Source organism: Nannospalax galili, unplaced genomic scaffold (assembly GCF_000622305.1).
Source record: "Nannospalax galili isolate Female #2095 unplaced genomic scaffold, S.galili_v1.0 scaffold300, whole genome shotgun sequence".
NCBI lineage: Eukaryota > Metazoa > Chordata > Mammalia > Rodentia > Spalacidae > Nannospalax > Nannospalax galili.
This window is the reverse complement of record NW_008347322.1, coordinates 1,949,564-1,971,593: the sequence shown is the minus strand read 5'-3', so window position 1 is coordinate 1,971,593 and position 22,030 is coordinate 1,949,564. Positions and strand designations below refer to the sequence as shown.

At 46.9% G+C, this 22,030-nt stretch overlaps 1 protein-coding gene across 6 annotated transcripts in view; it reads right to left on the bottom strand.

Moving 5' to 3' along the window:
- Positions 1 to 22,030, bottom strand: part of Tsc1 (TSC complex subunit 1) — a 64,220-nt gene that overhangs the window by 23,177 nt on the left and 19,013 nt on the right. For all 6 annotated transcript variants that reach the window (XM_008843949.2, XM_017800840.1, XM_008843951.2 and 3 more), the window contains 6 exons: positions 12,609 to 12,792; positions 10,075 to 10,178; positions 9,024 to 9,176; positions 6,415 to 6,559; positions 5,081 to 5,235; positions 4,665 to 4,738 (listed from right to left, as the gene is read on the bottom strand). In XM_008843949.2, the coding sequence (XP_008842171.1) occupies positions 4,665 to 4,738; positions 5,081 to 5,235; positions 6,415 to 6,559; positions 9,024 to 9,176; positions 10,075 to 10,178; positions 12,609 to 12,714 (737 nt within the window). In that variant the 5' untranslated portion in view covers positions 12,715 to 12,792. The remainder of the gene's footprint in view (positions 1 to 4,664; positions 4,739 to 5,080; positions 5,236 to 6,414; positions 6,560 to 9,023; positions 9,177 to 10,074; positions 10,179 to 12,608; positions 12,793 to 22,030) is intronic.

Below are 22,030 nucleotides of genomic sequence, written 5' to 3'. Positions count from 1 at the left end.
TCCCTCTCTCCCCCATCCCCTCTCCCCCATCCCCTCTGGCTACTGCTTCCAGTTTTAGCTGAACTCCTTCCTGCCTCTGTCATTTCCCAGGAACGCACTCTCTCTGCCTCTCACTCATCCACTGGCTATGAGGACAGGTCTCTGCCACCCATCCTTTCCCTCCTCCCCATGGAACCTATTTTCATTCTTTCTTACAAAACTGATTTACGCAATTATGAAGACCATGTATGTTCCAATCACAGCAGAACTGAAGAGGTAACTTGGCAACGTATCTTTTCTCACGTGGAACATGCTGAAGTTTTAATACCTTTGTCACATCGGCTCTCTATGCACCCATCACTTCTTCCTGACCTACCCTGGTGGCTCTGTTGTGCCTAACACAACATCCGCATAATGAAAGGCGGCATCTTGCAGGCTAAGTCCCCTCCCACTACTGAGCTCCCTCCTGGAGCTGCACCAGTCCTCAGTCTTGGCATCTGACACCTCCCTTGACCAGGAGGCTGTGTCGAGCCCCAACCTTCCTGGGAGGTTTTCTGCCTTCATTTTACCCCGTTTTTGGCAGAGCACGGTCTCCCATGGCCAGCTGAGGACAGAGTAGAGGTAAATTCGTATCCTTGTCTATCTCAAGGTCTCACATGTGACAGGAAATTTGGCTGGGCAAAGAATTCTAACCAAAACCCCTTTCCTCTCAGTTATGAAAAGGCTGAGAAGCTAACCCTCTCTCACTTCTTCTTACTACTAATTATTTGTATCTGTTCATTTTCCCATTCGCTGAAGCATTTATTCCTCTGGTATTTTTTTATTATTTTTAGTTTACATGTATGAATGTATTGCCTACATTTGTATAAGGGCACCCATGTCATGCAATGCCCATGGACGACAGAAGAGGGCGTCAGATTCCCCTAGAACTGGAGTTATAGACAGTGGTTAGGCACCATATGTGCTGGGAATGGAACTGAGTTCTCTGCAAGAGCAGCCAGTGATTTTCTGCTGAGCCGTCTCTTCAGCCCCTCCTCTGGTGTTTTGAAACCTCATCACGTTGAGACTTGGTAGCACCCTTCCTACTGACTGGGCATGTGCTAGACCAACCCTCCAGCTGGAAGCACGTGCCCTTTGATTCAGGAACTGACGAGCTCTTCTTCCATCAGAGTCTTCCCTCCTCTTTAAAACTTTTTCTTGGCTGCCTGGCTCCCTAACTCATTGGTCTAACCTCTCATGTCACCCACCTCTCGTAGGTCAGCGTTCTGAGACAGTCTGAACTCTACCTTCCAATTGCTTGGCAGGAACACTCCCTCGGTTCTCCTCTAAGTGCCTACTGTTCTGCCTTTAATCTCAGGATGACCCTCGCTGGGCCGTCCTGCCCCTCACGTGACCTGCAGACAGGGGCTCTGCTCTCTGCTGTCAGTTTCCTTCCTTCCGGCACCTTTCCTCCTCCATATGCTGTCTTTCATGTTAGTGCTTCCTTCCAAGACCAGATGCCCCACCAAACCCCAGCCTCTGAGGAGCTACGTGCTGACTGAGAGGCCCTCAAGCTGACACTGCTGACTGAACATTTACACCCAACTGTACAATTTCCTGAAGTCCCATCACCTATAATAAAAATGCTTTCAAATACAAATCACAGGAAGGAAAAGAAGAGAAAAAAGGAAGTACCACAGGGTCTGAACCTGGAGCCCAACAGGCCAGAGCTGACTGACACTCGATACCAGGAAGCTAACCTCAAACTGCCCATGCCTCATAGCCGCAGAACCTTCGGGGGCCAAAAGACTCACAGCAACAACAGCCTCTGAGACCAGAGGGAGCGGCAAGCAGCAGCAGACGGCCGGCCTGAGGCAGCCAGGGCAGAAGCTGCTGGAGAGGCACCATGCGCCTGAGGTCCTTCCAGCTCTACACTCCCAGATGATCACTCTGTTGTCATCAGGAATCTGAGCTGTTCTTTGGAAGGGGCACTCTCTCAAGGAAAGTAAAGCTAGGCCAGAACAAAGCCCAGACAGCAGAGGTGGGAGTACACCCTAGGCAAGGCCTAAATGCCAAAACCACCAGCACTGTTACCTGCCTCTTCCCTAGGGGCAGCCAGATCCTCACCAGTCCAGAGAGCACAAGAATGTCCTAAAAAAATCTGACCAGCTCAAGAAGAAAACACTGGTATCGATACCTCCCCCGGATGCTGGATCCACACACACAAACGCTCTGATTAAAAAGTTCCTCCTCATAAGCAGATACAGGCAAATTACCAAGTCCTTCCAAAAAGTCTGTCTTAAAAAAGGACAAATCAAAACGGATCATCCTGGGAAAACAGAACAACACCGTCAGCTCTCAAAGAACTGTACCCGAAGCAGAAGGGGACAAGTGACAGAAGAACAGCCTTCCAGGAGCCAGAGCACGCTGCGCGAGCGGAGACCCCAAACCGACAGCTCATGGAAAAGCTGACAGCCAAAGGCAAAGAAGTCTACAGGAAGTGGGACAAAAGGACAGAAAGAGAACAGGTTTTGATGTCAGTTTGAGAAGTTCTGGAAGAAAGCTAGGCACAAAATATTAAAGAACTCTCTAGAACTTGAAAGAGCTTCTAGGATGAACAGTGAGAAGGTACATCACAAGGAAATTTCAGAGTACCGTGCCAACAGACAGAGCCTGCAGCTCCCGCAGAGGAAAATGCAACAGCAAAACCATCAACAAGACGGCGATGTACTCTGCCTCCGACCCCAGCATCTATACCCAGCCAAACTACTGCACCCTTTCTCAAAATGCTAGAGGACAGAGTGCAATGAAAACCAGAGCCCACCACGTTTACCAAAAACAAGCTGAGTGAAGCAGCAGGCACCTGTTAAGCCCAGTGTTGAGGAGAGTCTGGTGGTTCCCTGGGCTTGCTGACCAGTTGGTCTAGCCAGTGCTGAGGTCCAGAGCCAGTTAAAGACCCTGCCTCAAAAAAATAAGGTGGGGGGGGCGGGGTCTGGAGAGATGGCTCAGCAGTTAAGAGCACTGGCTGCTCTTGCAGAGGAACCAGGTTCAATTCCCAGCACCCACATATGGTGGCTAGCAACCTTCCCTAACTCCAGTTCCAGGGGATCCAATTCCCTCTTCTGAACTCCCGAGGGCAATGCATGACATGGGTGCACTCACATACATGAAGGTGAGACACTCATACACATAAAAGAAAACTAAACAAATAAAATAAGGTGGAGAAGTGACTGAGGAAAATACTCAAGTGTTGACCCAGTCTGGCCTCCATGCACACTGTGTGTGTACCTCCTGCCCCCAAACCAGAGTAAACCAAAGACAGAAGATACAGGAAACAGGAGATGCTGCCCAGGAAAGAGGCCAAGCAAAGTCTCAGGAGAGCAGACTGACAGCTGGATCCCAGCCTACAACCGGTTCAGCTCAGAACAGACCTGCCAAGAGATAAACAGGCTGCAGGGCACCCCCCTCAAGGCTCCTGCTGCCACCACTTCTAGCCAAGGGAGAGTCGGGTGACCTGACCTAGAACACTCGTCTCCACTACATGCTGGGGAAGCGCCCACCCTCCCAGATCAACCTCATCTTACCCCACAGGATTCTGCACAGACCTATTCCTGAGAGCTGATGGCAGGCAGCACAGCTCATCTAGAAAGCTGCCCCACGAGAAACCGCAGCAGGCCGACAGGGAACGCCTCTCGCTTTCCGGCCTTACCTGTAACCTCATGTAATGACCTCACTAAAGGCCCTCTCAAAGGTGAGGCCAGGTCAGACCAGAGCAGATGTGGCCCCTGCTCTCACCCTCCACAAACCTGTGTCCAGCAGCAACAGACCGCCCCTCTGAGCTATGCCTGGCTTCCGAACAACACGACGTCTGTGACAATGGTAGAGACAACTCAGAGGATCAGCACCAAGCAGAACAGCCGCTGAGGTGGGCAGGAGTCTCGGCAGAGCAAACATACTGGAACTGCCCTACCTGAAGCTGGAGGCCAGCTGCACATCTGTGTGTTACTGCAAGTTGCTTCAAGCTGACTGACTTCAAGGTGCACAGAGAAGCAGTGGCAGAGAGGTGTGACTCTGGCAGGGGACTAAGCTGCAAGCCAGTCTCATCAACAGGAAACCCAGAGGCCGATACCTGGGGCCTAGGTTCCCCAGAACAGGCTCCCTCTCCTGGCTGGGAAGCACAGCACTGGCTGTCAGTCAGGGAAGGGCGGGGAAGCAGCGGTGCTCCTCACAACTCAGCCACCCGACTTCCCTACTCCCTCCTTCCAGTCCTGCTGCAGCTCTCCCCGCACAAGCCTGGTCCCCAACCTGAGACTCCTGGGCACATTCAGGTCTCCTCAGGGCACACCTGGGAACTCCTGCAGGCCCACAGAGGGTGCCAGGCTATGGCAGTGTAGGTATAAACGGGGACTCGAGGAGGCCCCCGACTCCAAACCTGGCCTTTCTGTCTCTCCTTGTTTTCAGCACCATTCACCTCCTGGCCACTCACACGACAAAAAGCCAGCCTGCCCGGGCCTCTGGGGACAGGCCTCTGCTGCGGTCACCTCGGCTCCGCTCAGCGAGTCACTGGCTCCCTGGGAGGGTTAGTACGCTCTGACACATTCCAAGTCTCAGCCCACTTTGTAAGTGCAGCATTTATGTTCCTGGTATTCGTGGGTCGCAGCTTCAATCCCTTAAGCGATTTCAAGATTCTAGCTTGGTTTCTGTACCTTCGAGGGTCCAGTTCATGGTCCTTGGATCCAGTCACTAATTCCGGATGAATTCGCACATGCTCCATCATTGGCTGGAAGAGTTTGGGTTGACAAATTATAGATATGAAGTTTTGTGGCACATCCACATGAGGGAACATTATTTAATAATAAAGGAATAAAGCACTGATACGTGTTACAACACAGATGAACCCTGAGAGTTGTTCAGTGAGAAGCTAGTCACAAAACACAGGAAAAGCACCAAAGTGCAACTCTGTCCACAAATCGGCAAGATTAGTGGCTGCCTAGGTACAAAGTGGGGAGCTTAAAAGATTTCCTCCCAAAATTCCGTCTGCCCGTTTAACACCGAAGCTATGATGTAACCTGTCTGAATGCAGCTCTGAGGGTCATGAGGGTCAGACAGACGGGAGTCTCACCTTGACCACTTCTTCAAAGGTCTCCACATTTTCCTTCATGCCATAGTGAGAGCGCAGGAAGGAGACGAAGTTGCAGGGGTACATCCCGTAAAGGCGATGGAAGAGGGCGTAGACGCTGGCATGGAGGTGGACAAGGTAGACCTCTGTCACGTGGCCTGAGGAAGGAAACCAGTGACAGGGAATCGGCTGTACAGAGGTAGAAGGGCACAGACACACGTAACCGACAGCCTCTGTTCACGTGTGCCCCGCTGCGCTTCAGAGATGTAAGACATGCAAATCTGCACACAGCAGACGCCTAGTTTAAATCCAGGACTGGCTCCTCTGGCCTCTGAGTACACCCACTCAGCTTCATGTGATCTAGGGCTCTTGCTGGTCTATCTCTGCCCCTCTCTACTCTCTCTCCTACTACCTCCCAAGAAAGACTCCACACCTCAATGCTGAGCTGCCTCCACAAGCATAGCCACTCTCCCCACAATCTGAAGTGACACCTCTCCCCTCTCTATCCCAGTGCCAAGCACAGTGCTTGGAAAGTAATAAACATTCAATTGTTTATAGAATGAACATGTGAGAGATTCAAAATCAAAATATGGTCTTAGCTATGCAGACTAATAACTAAAGAGGGAAAAATAAAACCATGCAGAAGTTTAGTTTAAATTGTCCTAAGAAAGAGAAACCACCATCTAGCTGCCCCGAGACCCTGGAGAAACTCCAGCTGCCCCTCAGAGGGGACAATCCCTTTCTCCAGAAGTCGCTACTAACAGCAGTCCAGGCCTATGCTTGTTGGCCTGAAAGCCACAGTTTCCCACCCACAGATGGTACACATCTCATCCTTCCACTATGAATATTTCATGCTAGGATTAGCAAAAGATAGCGAATTTCACAGGCATAAAGCATCTCAATCACTTTGATAAATCTTGCTGCTTGCTGATACAGGAAAAGATCCCAGTGCATTTGACACTCCTGCGCTACTCAGGACATGCTGGACTCTCCTTCCTCCTTCTCTGGGAGAAGACGAAGGCGGTCAGGTGAAGCTGTAGCACAGTAGGACACCAACGCTGTGAGCTTAGTCACAACAGCACTCACAGGTGGAGGCTACGTTTCTGTTTTACTACTGAATCAGGAAGTTGTACTCAGTTTCTCTCATAATCCTTTCAGACCAACAGAATAAGGGTGGTATCTTCCCAGCCACGCTCTTACATGTGCCTGCAGTAGAAGTGAGCAAACAGCTCCTCCACCTAGTGAGCAGCTCATTTCACCATAAGGCCACACACATCCTCCCTACAGCACGCAACTGCTGTCCAGTAGGGACCTGCCAGGGACACTGGGACCTGTACCTGGTTTCTTCAGACACCATGACGACAGACGGCCAAAGATGTCAAAGAAATCAAGAAGGTGCTGCTTCCCCGACTGCGGGATCATGGGTAGCATGGTGATCAACACCAAGACACCCGTAGTGAGGACGACGACATCCGTGTCCATCTGCAGAAGGAAGTGCGAGCAGGACGTCAGGCTTAGACCGCAGTGTGTGATGAGGTCCCGGGTCCTGAGACCACAGTCTCCAAGTTCCTCTAGCGCGCACTTCCCCACGTCCCAGGTCCACTGACATAGACTCAGCGTACAGCTGTGTGCCACTGTGACACGCGTGGGTGGACCAGTTCCCAGGCTCTCACCTCTTCATCTAAGAGCTGAGTGTAACTTGGCTTGAGACTCCCAAGTCCTGAAACCTCAGGCCCCCTCCTCACAGCACCCGGGTGAAGGCATAAGAAGCAGATTTACACAGCACACAGCAGCACTGTGCTGTTTTTACCCATTCAACCAAGTCTGAGACATTATTTTCTGTTACATCATTTTTAAAAAAAGGCGCTACAAGTAGTTCAGGGGTTTTTTTCTGGTTGGAATCAAACCCAGGGTCTTATGCATGCTAAACAATAGCTCTACCACCAAGCCACATCTCTAACCTAGCTATTGCTTTGTGAAGGACTACTATGAGCTGAGCATGGTGGCTCACATATTTGGGAGACTCAGGCAGGAGGACTCTGGCAAGTTCAAGGCCAGCTTGAGCTACACAGTGAGTTCCAGATCAACCAGGACTACCAACAAGACCCTGCCTCAAAGAACAAACCAAACCAAAGAGAGGTGGGGGCAGGCACAGAGAGGGTGGGCTTAAAGAGACAGCTCAGCGATTAAGAGCATTTGCTGCTCTTGCCAAGGACCTGGGTTCAGTTCCTAGCACCCACATGGTGACTGACAACTGCCTGTAACTCAAGTTATGGGCAGATCTGAAACACCAGAGGATCTGATGCCCTCTTCTGGCCTCCATGGGCACTGAACACACCTGATGCACATACATACATGCATGTATGCACTAACACACACCCATAAAAATAAAATAAATAGGGGCTGGAGAGATGGCTCAGCGGTTAAGAACACTGGTTATTCTTGCAGAAGACCCAGGTTCAAATCCCAGCACCACACGGCAGCTAACAACTGTCCATAAATCCCAGCACCACATGGCAGCTAACAACTGTCCATAACTCCAGTCCCAGGGGATCCGACAGCCTCTTCTGACCTCTGCAAGCACAACATGGGTGCACCTACCTACATGCAGGCAATACATGCATACACATAAAATAAATTAATTAAATTAGTTTTTTTTGGTCTTTTTGAGACAGGGTCTCCTTGTAGACCCAGTTGTCCTGGAACTCACTATGTAGACCAGGCTGGCCTCAAACTCACAAAGATCCACCTGCCTCTGCCTCCCAAGTGCTGGGATTAAAGGCGTGCGCCACCGCACCTGGCTTTTTTTTTTTTTTTTGGCCTTTTTAAGACGGTATGGGCGACTGCGCTCTCTCTGGGCGCAGGGTGCGCTCACTCCCTGCGGGTCCGCAGACTGCTCTGGGGAGCGGGCGGCTCCAGGAGTGGCACGGCAGATCCGCCGACTTCTCTGGGAAGCTGCGGCTCCAGGAGCGGCAGGCGCCCTGCAGGCTTTACCGGCGGCTCGGCCCGTGTCTCTGGTGCTGGCAACAGCTGGTGGCTGTCGCAACTTCTCTGGTGCTGGGAGCTTGCTCTGCTACTGGAGCATTGTCCAGCCGGAATCCCGTCTCTATTTCACCCATGTACCCTTCCTCAGGATGTGAGGCTCCTGGCCACTGAGCCACGCAGGGAAGGAGTACGGAGATGGCGAAAGCTGTTGTCCGTGGGTCAGTAATGGAAGGTGCTGCCCTCCGGGGGAATCAGGTCGCCGGTACACAAGACTCAAGGCTCGGCTTAGTCTGTGCTTACAGCTTTATTCTCTCTGGGACCCAATCTCTGGGACCCAGTCTCTGACCCAAAATCCCAATATTAAGAGAAGGCTAAGATATTTTATACCATGGGGGTAGTGGTAAAAGCTTTGGCTGTTAGATGCTTTGTGAGGCATTCTATTTACATGTGGAAGTGGATTTCTGCCAGACAGTTGTCTGCTAGGAAAATTACAGGAAGGCATGGTACCTTTCAGAGCCAAAGGCCATGTTTATGTTATAGCATTCGTGGCGGACACTTCAAAAGGAGAGACAGGGAAGATGCTAGGAAGACACTCCGCTATGAAAGGAGCCCGCAGCACATTAATCCCGAGCTGCATGAGCTGTCCGGTGTGAAGGGGCTTACAACTTTGCATAACAGAGATCTCCCAACAACAGGGTCTCCTTATAGTCCCAGTTGGCCTCGAACTCACAAAGATCCACCTGCCTCTGTTTCCAAAGTGCTGGGATCAAAGGCATGTACCATCATGCCGGGGGAAAATAAATAAATCTTAATACAAAAACCAGGGCTGGTGAGCGAAAGCACTTGCTGCCAAGCCTGACAGTCAGAGTTCAATCCCTGGGACCACGTGGTGGAAAGAGAGAGCATTGACACTTGAGAAACAGCATCACAGTCATTTCTTTCAATCTTACAAACATCCTACCTTGAGACACTTCAGTAAGGAAGGCAGAAGAGGTGCTTGAGAGAGCTTATGCTTCCAGGACGGCTGCAGTCTCACAACATGTCCCAGCAGCGAGAGGATGGACAAACGGGTGGCAGCTTTGCCCACGTACTCATTAATCTTGTCCAAGAGGTGCTGAACATGTGAAAGAGCAAGGGGAATTTCCGAGTGAGGTGTGAGGTGAGCACAGGCAATGCTGACAAGCTCCAGCCTCTTCAGTCTTCACTGACAAGATCCATGAAGACTGAAAAAGTCCAATCCAAAATTTTCAAAACCACATAAGCAAGCCAAGCCTTGCCTCGATGGCCTGACAGAGACCGGCCAGTTGCAATCTGTGAAAAAGGGACTGCGAGGCTGCAAAGAGGAACCAGACATTGTCACAGCTTCTCTTTCTCAAGGTAACTCTAGGCTGCAAACCCACAACAGGCTGACTATCAGGGGTCCTACATGAAGCCCCACACAGCTGGAATGGCCTAGCATATGAGCTCTGGTCCAAAATCTAAACAGAGCAGTGGTGCGTGCTGCAGTCTTGCTGGAGTACCAAAGATGAGCAGGATCTACCACCAGAAGCACACCATGCTCATGAAAGCACTCTCTCCCATACACAAACTCCAGGCTCACCTAGGCTACAGGAACAATGCTTTGTTATCACAAACAAAAAGAAAACACAGAGGCCTCCAAGTGCCTGGTGCTGGACTTGCTCACTAGCCACATGAGCTAGTGGACATTCTCCTAGCAAGATGTTTACAAATCTTACTCAAAGCATGGGCTTAAAGATGGTTCTTTATGGGTTAAATTATCACCATTCAACTACAATACTGGAGTTACAAGATTTCTCTAAAGAACAGGATCTGTAAAGAGCCTCTGAAAGATTTTACTATGTAAACTTTTCAGGTCCAAAACCAATTATTTCATATGTGCTGAAGACTCTGGAAACACCACCACAGAAGTCAAATAAGCTGTGGACAGACTGCAGTGGTTCTTCACAGTGCTCAGAGAACATATTGCTCTGCCCTGGTGTCTCGGCAGTTACCTTATCATGAGGCTCTTGCAAAGTAGTCAGGATGTGCAATACCGGCTGAGAACTGGTTTCCAGGTAATAATCCACCAAGGTGTTCACAAGCATAGGACCACGTTCTAAATACAGAAAAGGGCAACGCATCAGATTTACTTCCTTTTACCTCGACAGCAGTGATGTAAAAGCCAGAAAACGCTCTTTATGTGCCACCCAAGGTTTCATTTATCGTCGTTTCTGTCTCCGTAATTCATTAGGTGTAGCAAGGTCACTCCACGCTTACCTGCCTATCTGTAGCATATGAAATGCTATCACTTTGTTTGTTTTGGTTTTGTAAGACAGGGTCTCCCTGTAGCTCCAACTGGCCTGGAACTCACTTTGTAGACCAGGCTGGCCTTGAACTCAGAGATCCAAATGCCTCTGCCTCCCAAGTGCTGGAATTAAAGATATGCACCATCACATACGGTCTTCATTTATTATTTTTTAAATTATAAAATATGGCTAGAGACATGGCTAGTGGGTAAGAGTCTTGTTACAAAGCATGAGGACTTGGGTTCAAATCCCCAGAAGCCACATAAAAAGCGAGCCATGGTCATGCATGCCTGTAGCCCCAACACTGATGGGACAGAGACAGGTCGACTGCTGGGTCTTGCTAGCTGCCAGCCTAGCTCAGATTGAGAGAGACCCTGTCTCAAGGAAGTAAGGCAGAAGAGAGTGATAGGCTGAGCCACCTGGCGTCCTCCTCTGGCCTCTGGGATGCCCATGCACATATGAATAAATACACCACACACACACACACACACACACACACACACACACACGGGAAAATATCCATATTTAATGTTACAAACAAAAGACTCTAATGAATATGGAAAGTGGGGTCTGGAGAGATGGCTCAGCAGTTAAGAGAGGACCCGAGTTTGGTTCCCCACGTGGTGGGAACAACAATCCTTAACCGTTCAGGGGATCCAATGCCCTCTCCTGGTCTCCATGGGCACTGTACACATGGTGTGTTTACTATATGCATACAAAACACATAAAATAATAATTTTTTTAGAAAGTAAAAGTCCTCCTGACACTCTTCCCATCCACCCTTCTGAGATGAACACTATCCTCTCGGGAATTTTTCTACCTGTAAAACAAAGTAGTATTTTACAGCAAACCCGCTGTCCACAGTGACCTGGGAGTCTGTTTACTGTTCTCCCATTTAACCATGAGTTACAAACAGTTCGATGACAGCACCTATGACGTGCAATATTCTTCTGACTGACTCCCGGTACTCTACCGAACAGTTAGTTAGACCTACTGAACTTAACCATTTACTTATTAAAGGACACTGGGGTTTCCAATTTTTCCTCTATTTCATTCAAGGCTATGAGCTTCACTTGTAAATGGGCTGAATAGCAGGTTCTGTAAACTGGAAGACAGTGCTGCACAAACGCTGAAGACTAAATTATAAGCCTGCCAGAAGTGCCCTTCTCAGATCAACGTTTGATTTTTGTCAGCCTGGTAAGCAAAAAGGAGCTTGCTCAAATCTGCAACCTGTTGGGCTAAAGAGAAGCTGACAATGTTTCATGTAAAACACATGGTGGTCCGAGTGAGGAACGGCCTCCACAGGCTCCACACAGATGAGTGCTTGGCCCCAGGTGGTGGCACCATTTGAGAGGTCTAGGTGTGGCCTCACTGGAGGAAGCACGTCACTGAGGCAGGCTTTGAGATTAAACAACCTTGCCCACTTTGATTCTCTCTGCTTCCTGCACCTGCTTGAAGATGTGAGCGCTCAGCTTTCTCTTCCGCTGCCTCCCGCCAGGCCTCCCCACCACTACGGACGCTACGCCCTCTGGAACCGTAAGCCCAATAAACTCTTCCTTCTACAAGTTGCCTTGGTCATGGTGTTATCACAGTAAAGAAAAGTAACTCATACGAGGATTTACTGATAAATTTTACTCTAAAATACATGAGGTAGGGCAGAGTCAGAGAAGTAAGATAGATTAAAGAGAGAGTGCCAGTGGGATGGCTCAGTGGGTAAATGTGCTTACTGCAAAGCCTGATGACTTGAGTTCGATCCCCCAAACCCACATGGTGGAAGGAGAGAATCACATCCCAAAAGCTGCCCCCCCAACACACACATAAAAAATGAGGTGCTAAGAGAACAGTAGAAGGCTGAAGGAGGCTCCTGGGGTCACTGGGAGACCCTCACATCTGAATGTGTCTGAGCACAGCTGTAACTAAGGTTTGAAGAACTGGGTGTGTTATTCCACCAATGGATACTCTCACATCCAGCCATTTTAAACACTTGTTTTTAAAGTAAAACCTGATGTGGTGGTGCATGCCTGTAGGTCTCACCACTTGGAAGGCTTTGGAATGCTGAGGCAGGAAGATCATGAGTTCCAGGGTAGTTTGGAATACCTACTAAAACAAGGTCTGGGGGTTGGGGGGAGAAATTCTCCCCTAGAGATGAAAACGAGGATCTTCCAGCTGGGTTTCACTCGGCTCTGGGTCAGTCTTTTCTTGCGGGTATATAAACTAAAAAAAGGGTATTCCCTGCTCACCAGAATTGAGGTTCTCTTTAAAGACGGCTGTCACATCATCACGCACGCCCAGCGTGGGAGAGTCCAACATGGACAGCAGCTCCCCGACGTTGGTTGGCTGGGCCATTCTCTCTCAACTGTGCTGTGCTGGCTCCAGGACGTGTTCTAACGGCTTGAACCGCTCTTCATTAGGACAGCTACCATACTGCAAACAGGGAAGATGGACAGCATGAGAAAGGACTCCACCCACCAAAACTTCGGGTGAAACTAGCCAGCACATCTGCTTGGTGCAGAGGAAGTTTGGGCAGAACTGTGCTGATAAACAAAGACAGAGAACGGTTCTTTCACTGAAAACCTATCAAGCATGTGAAGCTCTGTGCAATGCCACAAAAGGCACCCGAGACCCCCTACAGGTCACCACGGAAGGCACCAGAGACCCCTACAGGTCACCACGGAAGGCACCAGAGACCCCCTGCAGGTCACCACGGAAGGCACCCAAGACCCCTACAGGTCCCCATGGCAACCCCACAGCAGCTTTGTTCTCCTCCTGATGGGTCTTCCTTGGGTGCTAACACAAGTTGTTTTTATAAACACAACTACATACGTACTAGTTCCCCCATGGCACTCCTATTAATGCCTAAGGTCAGAAGAGCTGGTGAGGCTGCACGTCCAAGACCTGGTGTGACCAGGTACGGCTTCTGATTCTAGTGCAATCCTTTGTCACAGACATCGATGTGTCCCCAAAAGTTGTTGGCTGCAGACAAGCAGTCAGAGTAGGACCATCAGGGCATGTCTACCAAGCTCAGCCCTTATGGTGAGTGGTGCAGTTGCCTTATCTTGATGTTGTATATGGAAAGAAGCTTATTCCCAAGTGACATCTGTGACATCTTTCAAGTATACTTTATGTGTATGAGTGTACTGCCTGCATGTAAGTGCACCCGTGCCATGCAATGACTACAGAGGACAGAAGGCGGCATCGGATCCCCTGGAACTGAACTTATGGATGGTTGTTAACCAGGATGTGGGTGCTAGGATTCAAACCCAGGTCTTCTGCAAGAACAGCCAATGCTCTTAACTGCTGAGTCTTCTGCAAGAACAGCCAATGCTCTTAACTGCTGAGCCATTTCTCCAGTCTCTTTAAGACTGTACTTTAAAAACAAGGACTAGCCAGTATTTATAAGAGCATACAAGGCATCTTTTTCAAACACCATCACACACACTCCATATACTACCACACAATGGGCACACGTGTCTACATTACAGAGGGAAACAAAGTCAAACCCTTTGCATTTGGTCACAGTTAGCAAGAGGCAAAACCAGGGAAGACCAACAAATCTGAACCCTGATCTTCCCTACTCCGAAGCCCCAAACCTGTAAATGTGACATCAGGGTAAACGTGATTCTCATGTATTGGCTTGATTTTTCCAATGGGAACAGGGGTGCCCAAAAATGATAAACAAGTGTGTTCCCATCATTTGTCTTCGTGCTGCAGCTCCTGGGCTTTATTTACTGTACCAAAACCACCTGGACTGCTTGACCCAGGCACCTGCATTTTAATAACACCCCATGACAATCTTGGTTTTTGTTTCTTTTTTTTTTCCTTTTGTGAGATAAGGTCTTGCTACAATGTCTAGGCTAGTCTTGGAAATCCTGGGGGAGTCTTTCTCCCCCTGCCCCCACCACAGCTATGTAGCTCTACCTGGCCTAGAACCTGCTATACAGACCAGGCTTGGCCTCGAACTCATTTGAGATTCGCCTGCCTCTGCTCAGAGTGCTGGAACTAAAGGGGTGTGCCACCACACTCAGTTTTCCAGGTGAGTCTTAGACAAGTGATAAGTCTGCTTGAGAAATACAATGTTTAGAAAAATTCAACTGTAGCCAGGCCCTTGGAAATGAGACAAGAGGGCTGCCAGGAACTCAAGGCCAGTCTGTGTTCAAGTGTGAGACCTTGTAGCAAAAAGTAGTCAAGTTCAGCTGGGTGTGGTGGCGCACGCCTTTAATCCCAGCACTTGGGAGGCAGAGGCAGGCGGATCTCTGTGAGTTCAAGGCCAGCCTGGTCTACATAGTGAGTTCCAGGACAGCTGGGGCTACAGGGAGACCCTGTCTCAAAAAGACCAAAAAAAAAGAAGGAGTCAAGTTTTAGCCTCCCTCTGGCCTCCCTCTGGCAGAGGGCCTGAGAATGCAGGGGACGGCTTACGAGTCCCCAAATCCTGCCTCCACGAGGTGGTGAGCTTCCCCTAATTGCGCCATACCCATCCCCCTACCTGGGATTTCTTGAGGCCCCTCTCAAGGCCCCAGGGCAGATCTGGCTTTGGTAGGCAAAGGCTGAGATCCTAGCAGACAGCCTGAGAGGGTGGGTTTCAACCTCCATTGGTATAGTGGCTCTGATCTCAGCAGACCACCAGAGAGTGCCAAGTTCTGGCCTCCCTCTGGTATAGGGGCTGAGAAAGAAGGGGGACTGCATGAAAGCGCCTGGATCCTGCCTCCACATGGTGAAGGAAGCTTGAATGTACTTGACTTGAACCTGAACTGGACTTCTGTGGGTCCTCCTGAATAGCTGATCTGAAGCCATCAGTTCCCTCCAAATTAAACCTGAGGAACCTGAACCCTGTACCAACCAGCTTTACATAACCAATAAGAAAAGGACTAAGGCACACCAATAAAACAAACAGAAGCACACTTCAACTTAATTCTCATATCAGAATCACAAACAACAAAAGAAATTCACATACCAAAATCACAACAGAAGAATAATAAAATGGAGAGCCAAAATGCTATGTCCCCACCAAACTCCACCAATCCTGCAGAAGAGTTCGACAAGGAGAACCCCCTAGGGATAACCCAGGACACTGACTTTAAAAGATCAATCATAAACAGACACCCAAAAGATCCAGACCATTATAAGGGAATATTTCAAAAACCTATACACCACTAAATCTGAAAGTCTAAAAGAAATGGATGGATATCTAACATCATGGGACCCACCAAAGTTAAACCAAAAAGAGATCAACAGTTTAAACAGACCCATAACATATAAGGAAATTGAAATAGTAATACAAAGCCTCCCAACTAAAAAAAGCCCAGGCCCAGATGGATTTACAGCAGAATTCTACCAGACATTTAAAGAAGACTTCCAACCAATACTACTTAAATTATTCGAAATGACAGAAACAGAGGGAGAATCCCCAAATTCCTTCTAAGAAGCCAGCATCGCTCTAATACTCAAACCAGGTAAAGACACAGCCAAAAAAGAAAACTATAGACCCACATCCTTAATGAACATAGATGCAAAAATACTCAACAAAATACTCGCAAACCGCATACACATATCAAAATGATCATTCACCACGATCAAGTATGTTTTATCCCAGAGATGCAGGGATGGTTCAATATATGCAAGTCAGTAAGTGCCATCAATCATATAAAGGGACTCAAAGACAAAAACCACACTGTCATCTCAATAGATGCAGAAAAGGCTTTTGACAAAATTCAACATGCATTTATGTTCAAAGTCCTAGAGGGAACTGGACTGGAGGGAACATACCTCAACATAATTAAAGCTATATATAACAAACCCACAGCCAACATCATTCTAAATGGAGAAAAACTGGAAGCATTTCCATTAAAATCAGGAACCAGACAAGGATGTCCACTGTCTCCACTCCTTTTCAACAGACTGCTTGAAACTTTTGCTAAAGCAGTAAGACAGGAGAAGGAAATTAAAGGACTACTAATTGGAAAAGAAGAGGTCAAATTATCCCTTTTTGAAGATGATATGACTATACCTAAGAGATCCCAAAAGTTCCACCAGAAAACTCCTGGAACTGATCAACACTTTCAGTATAGTGGCAGGTTATAAAATAAATCCAAAAAAATTAGTAGCCTTTCTATATACCAATAACAAGCTTTGGAGAAAGAATACAGGGAAATGCTCCCATTCACAATTGCTGCAAAAAAATAAATAAAATATCTTGGAATAAATCTGACCAAAGACACCAAAGATCTCTGCAATGAAAATTTTGAATCGTAAAGAAAGAGATTGAGGAAGACACCAGGAGATGGAAGGACCTCACATGCTCATGGATTGGAAGAATTAATATTGTGAAAATGACCATCCTACCAAAAGCAATATATAGATTCAATGCAATTCCAATCAAAATCCCCATGCATACTTCACAGAATTAGAAAAAAAATCCTTATCATCCTTAAATTCATATGGCAGCACAAAAGACCCCAGATAGCCAAAGCAACTCTGAGCACAAAGAGCAACGCTGGGGGGATTACTATACCAGATCCCAAAGTATACTACAGAGCCATAGTCATAAAAACAGCATAGTACTGGCACAAAAACAGACACATAGATCAATGGAACATCATTGAAGATCCAAACCTGAGTACATACAATTTCAGCCACTTGATATTTGACAAAGGTGCCAAGAACACAATGGAGGAAAGACAGCATCTTCAACAAATGGTGCTGGCAAAACTGGATCTCCACCTGTAGAAGAATGAAACTAGATCCTTATCTTTCACCTTGCAGAAAAGTCAACTCCAAATGGATCAAAGACCCCAATGTGAAACTGGAAACCCTGAAATTATTAGAAGAAAATATTGGCAGTAACTTACAAGATAGAGGTGTAGGAAAGGATTTTCTAAATCAGACAGAAGTTGCTCAGGAATTAAGGTCAGCAATGAACACATGGGACCTCATTAAACTAAAAAGCTTTGAGTACAGCAAAATAAACAATCAAAAAAATGAAGAGAAAACCCACAGAATGGGAAAAAAATCTTCACTGGTGATACATCTGACAGAGGTTTAACACTCAGAATATATAAAGAACTCAAAAAACAATCGAGAAACCAAATGACTCAATTAAAAGATGGGCTAAAGATCTAAACAGAGAGTTCTCAAAGGAAGAAATAAAGTTGGCTAAGAAACATCTCAAAAAGTGTAATTAGTAATTAGGGAAATGCAAATTAAAACCACCCTAAGGTTTCACCTTACCCCAATCAGACTGGCTAAGATCAAGAGAACAAATGATACCAAACGCTGGTGAGGATGTGGAGAAAGGGGAACGCTCATTCACTGCTGGTGGGATTGCAAACTCATGCAACCCCTATGGAAACCAGTGCAGAGAAATCTTAAAAACCTAAAATTGAACCTACTATATGATCTGGCTATACCACTCCTTGGCATATACCCAAAGGACGCATCCTATTGTAGAGACACTTGTACAACCATGTTTGTTGCTGCTATTTTCCAGATAGCTAAGAGACGGAAGCAACCTAAGTGTTCCTCAACTGACGAGTAGTTAACAAAAATGTGATATATTTACACAACGGAGTTCTATTCAGCAGTAAAGATGAAATAATGAAATTTGCAAGTAAGTGGATGGGTCTAGAAACTGTTAATACTAAGTGAAGTAACACAGACTCAGAAAAACAAACAATGTACGTTCTCCCTCATATGCGGCTCCTAGCACCAAATCCTTTTAATAAGATGATGCTGTACAGCAGTCCCTTCTGCATGAAATAACTACCATCATCATGACTTCGGCTGAGCCTGATTGCTAAACATCATCACAATTGGACTTGTTGACAGTTGTGCTCACTCATTAAAGGAGGGTCAAGCAAGGTCATTGGACCCTCACCGGATTATCCAGCCACTCTTCCCAGCCAACTGTATGTAATTTGGCCCTAAGCACACATGTCCTTCTAGAGTTGGGGAAGGCTAAAGTACACAATCTGAGGAAGGCTAGGTAGAGCAGGTATGATCCATGAGACTGTGTCAGTGGAGCCGCATTCAGACACAGGAGACCAGGTTCAGTGACACAGATCTGATTTATTGCAGGAAGGCACAAGCTTATATAGCACAGCAAGTAGTTTAAAGGTATCCAAGGGTATCCAAGGGTGGTAATTAGGGAGTGGTGAGCTCTAGGCATTAGTCTAATGATCTGCCAATGGGAGCAAAATGTCACAAGGCGTTCCTTGTGGCTCCAGCAGTTGGGCCGTTGCTTCAGGCCTGCTGTATGGCTGTCAATAACACTTTCACCCTAGGCTCAAGTCTGTCTCCCACACATAATCTTAAAATTTCTATGGTCATAGTTTAGTCAACTAGTTTAAGGAACAAAATATATATCTAGCCCATTCTACATAGCACATGATAATTCAAAGTACCAGACTGGTGGAACTAACCTTACTAGATGTTTAACAGCCATAGTTTGAGGCCTATACTAATGTGGTCAGAAGGACTTAAAGGACAGTTTTTGTCCCTTGCCCTCCTAGGTCAACTAAGTTCCAGAGGACCATGGAACATCTCTCAAAATGCCTGTAACTGCAGTAAGTCACTCTACATAGCACATGATAATTCAAAGTACCAGACTGGTGGAACTAACCTTACTAGATGTTTAACAGCCATAGTTTGAGGCCTATACTAATGTGGTCAGAAGGACTTAAAGGACAGTTTTTGTCCCTTGCCCTCCTAGGTCAACTAAGTTCCAGAGGACCATGGAACATCTCTCAAAATGCCTGTAACTGCAGTAAGTCACCTGTCCTCTTGTTCTGGGAGGACATGGAAACCCCACGAGATGGACTTGAACCAGTGTCCAGTCTACAAAGAGGAGAGTCAACTCAAAGGAAACATCTCATCCATGCTTCCAAGTGAAGCCAGACATGGTCGAGCAGGACCTCTGACTTATCTCCACATAGATGGAATTGGTAAAAGAAAGGAGCCAGAAGCTCCTCCCAAGCCCATGTGACCCCAGAGGAACAGACCCTCAAATGACCCTAAGTGTAAAAATAAACTGATTTATTTGGGCAAACTATATAGTCTTAAACACCCAAAAGGAAACTATAATCAGAGAGTAAAGTCATCAGTATATTTCTTTCAAAGTTCAAGGGATTACACTTCCCAGACATTAGGCTTGAGTCTATATAAAAAGCTATTGGGGGGCTGGAGAGATGGCTCAGCAGTTAAGAGCACTGAATGCTCTTGCAGAGGACCCAGGTTCAATTCCCAGCACCCACATGGCGGCTACGAACTGTCCTTAACTCCAGTTCCAGGGGTATCTGAAGCCCTCTTCTGACCTCCGCAGCACTGCACAACACAGGTGCACTCACGTACATGGAATCAATACACTCATACACATAGACTAAAAATAAAAAAAGAAAATATAAAAAAAGAAAAGTTATTTAGACAATTTTTTCTCATTGATGATTTTGTTTCTAACCAGAAAGTGCTGCTCAGATGTAAGACTTCAATTCTTGGTCTCCAACACTGTAGTGCCCACCTGTAGTTTAGGGAGACAACCACCTATTGATTTAAAATGATGGCTAAATTTGTTTTCTCCCCCTATCTAGAAGTCTTTGAGAGGGAACTGACACTGATTCTAACTACTCCAACAGCTATCAAAATACCTGAAAGCAAATTCTGAATCCATCACTCTTGAGTCCAGCCTTGGAAGACAAAAGGAAAATGAGGAGGAACCCAATAGAGGATGCTTTTGGAAGCCCTTGTCAAGAAACTCCAGTGGACTCATATGAACATTTGAAAACTGCCCTGTTCTGACTTCCTTCTGGTTCCCTGTCTAGAACTTGTAATGCTAATTGCTCTTGCCTTTACTTCTCCTTCACATCTCCTGTTCACGATTCAAGGACTTTCTTTTCCCCCTAGAGATAAGAGTTATGCAATTTGGGAGTCTTTTAGATAGACCCACTGAAGGGGTACCCCAATTGCCTCACCCTGCGTCCCTGTTCAGCATGGAAAAAGCCAGAGCAGTCAGCGTCTCTATTCCCTACTGGCAATTTGGGTAACCTCTTCAGAGGATGGTGTGATAAGAATAGGAGGTAGGAATTGGCTAGGCAGTTAGGGTAAAAAGACCCAAAGAAAAGTAGCCAGTTTCTTGGCTAAAAGTCACAATGTCCTTGGGCCTCTTAGCAACATACTCCGTTCCAAAGGCCAAAAATGTCGAAAATATTTGGGAGCTTTTATCTAATCCTTAAAAGACTTTAGGGTTACCTCTTCAGAGGGGGAATGTTAGAGTAGCCATAAGCCCCATAAAAAATAAATAAAAGAAGAAAGAGTACACGAAGTTATCAGGGTTTTGTGATGGAGAGATATGGGAGGAGTTGGAGGGGGCGAGCGGGCATGGATTTGATCAAAACACCTTATATGCATGTATGAAATTCTCAATAAATTATCTGGGAAAAAAATGAAACCAAAAAAAGAAAAAAAAAAAAAAGAAGTAAAGGAGCTGGAGGGATGGCTCAGCAGTTAAGAGCATGGGCTGCTCTTGGAGAGTTCCCAGCACCTAGATGGTAGCTAACCATCCTTAACTCCAGTTCCCCTATCTCCAGTTCCAGGGCTCCAATACCGTCTTCTGGCCACCATAGGCACTGTACACACAGTGCACTGACATATATATAGGTAAAACATTCATACACATAAAAATAAAAATTTTTAAATAGAATGTAACTCGAGCCAGGTGTGGTGGCACACGCCTTTAATTCCAGCACTTGGGAGGCAGGGGCAGGTAGATCTCTGTGAGTTCGAGGCCAGCTGGTCTACATAGCAAGTTCTAGGTCAGCTGGGGCTACAGAGAGACCCTGTCTCAAAACAAAAAAACCAAAACAAAATAATGTAACTCAAAAAAGTCTGTCCCAAGTTTGCTTTCATCCCAGTCAAACCGCAACTTAATAGTATTACAAACCTAGTGAGACTCTTGAGTGTGTCTCCATGTGTACAGAAGACACTAATGTCAGACCTGGTCATCCAGGATCAGGTAGCGCCAAAGCTCAGTTTTAAACAAAGATGGTGCCATGCACCCACCTGGCAATCATCAGGACTAGTATCTGGGCTGTCTAGTTTGTTTTTCAGTGTGTAAATGCAATTTAGGAGGAAAGTGGTTTCTACAGCCAACTCCTGAAGAACAGCTTGTAGAAGACAAAGGTAAGTTTTATTCTAAACACATCAGAAGATTTTTGGCAACAATTTTTTCTCTGTGATTCTAAAATTCTACTTTTTAAACCCAAGTTTTAGTCCCTAGGAAAAATGTAAATCTTGAGTTTTTTAAGTGAGAGTCTTTTGATTAGTGACCAAGTTCAAGCATTTCTGCCATCAGAAAGCTCCCACTGAATTCAGTCCTAAGCTTCGGACATGGCCCCAGGACAAGAATGTTTCTCCCTTAAACTCATTCTTGGGGAATGCAAAGTACAAAATGCTAAGACGGCAGGTGCTATGAAAACTATGTGCTCTAGGAGAAAGTGGACATGGTTCTGTGGGTGCAAAGCAGGGACGGAGGGGCAGACCTGACACTTAGGTACACCTCACAGGTTACAGCAGGAAGGGAGGGGCAGACCTGACACTTATGTACACCTCACAGGTTACAGCAGGGAGGGAGGGGCAGACCTGACACTTAGGTACACCTCACAGGTTACAGGAGGGA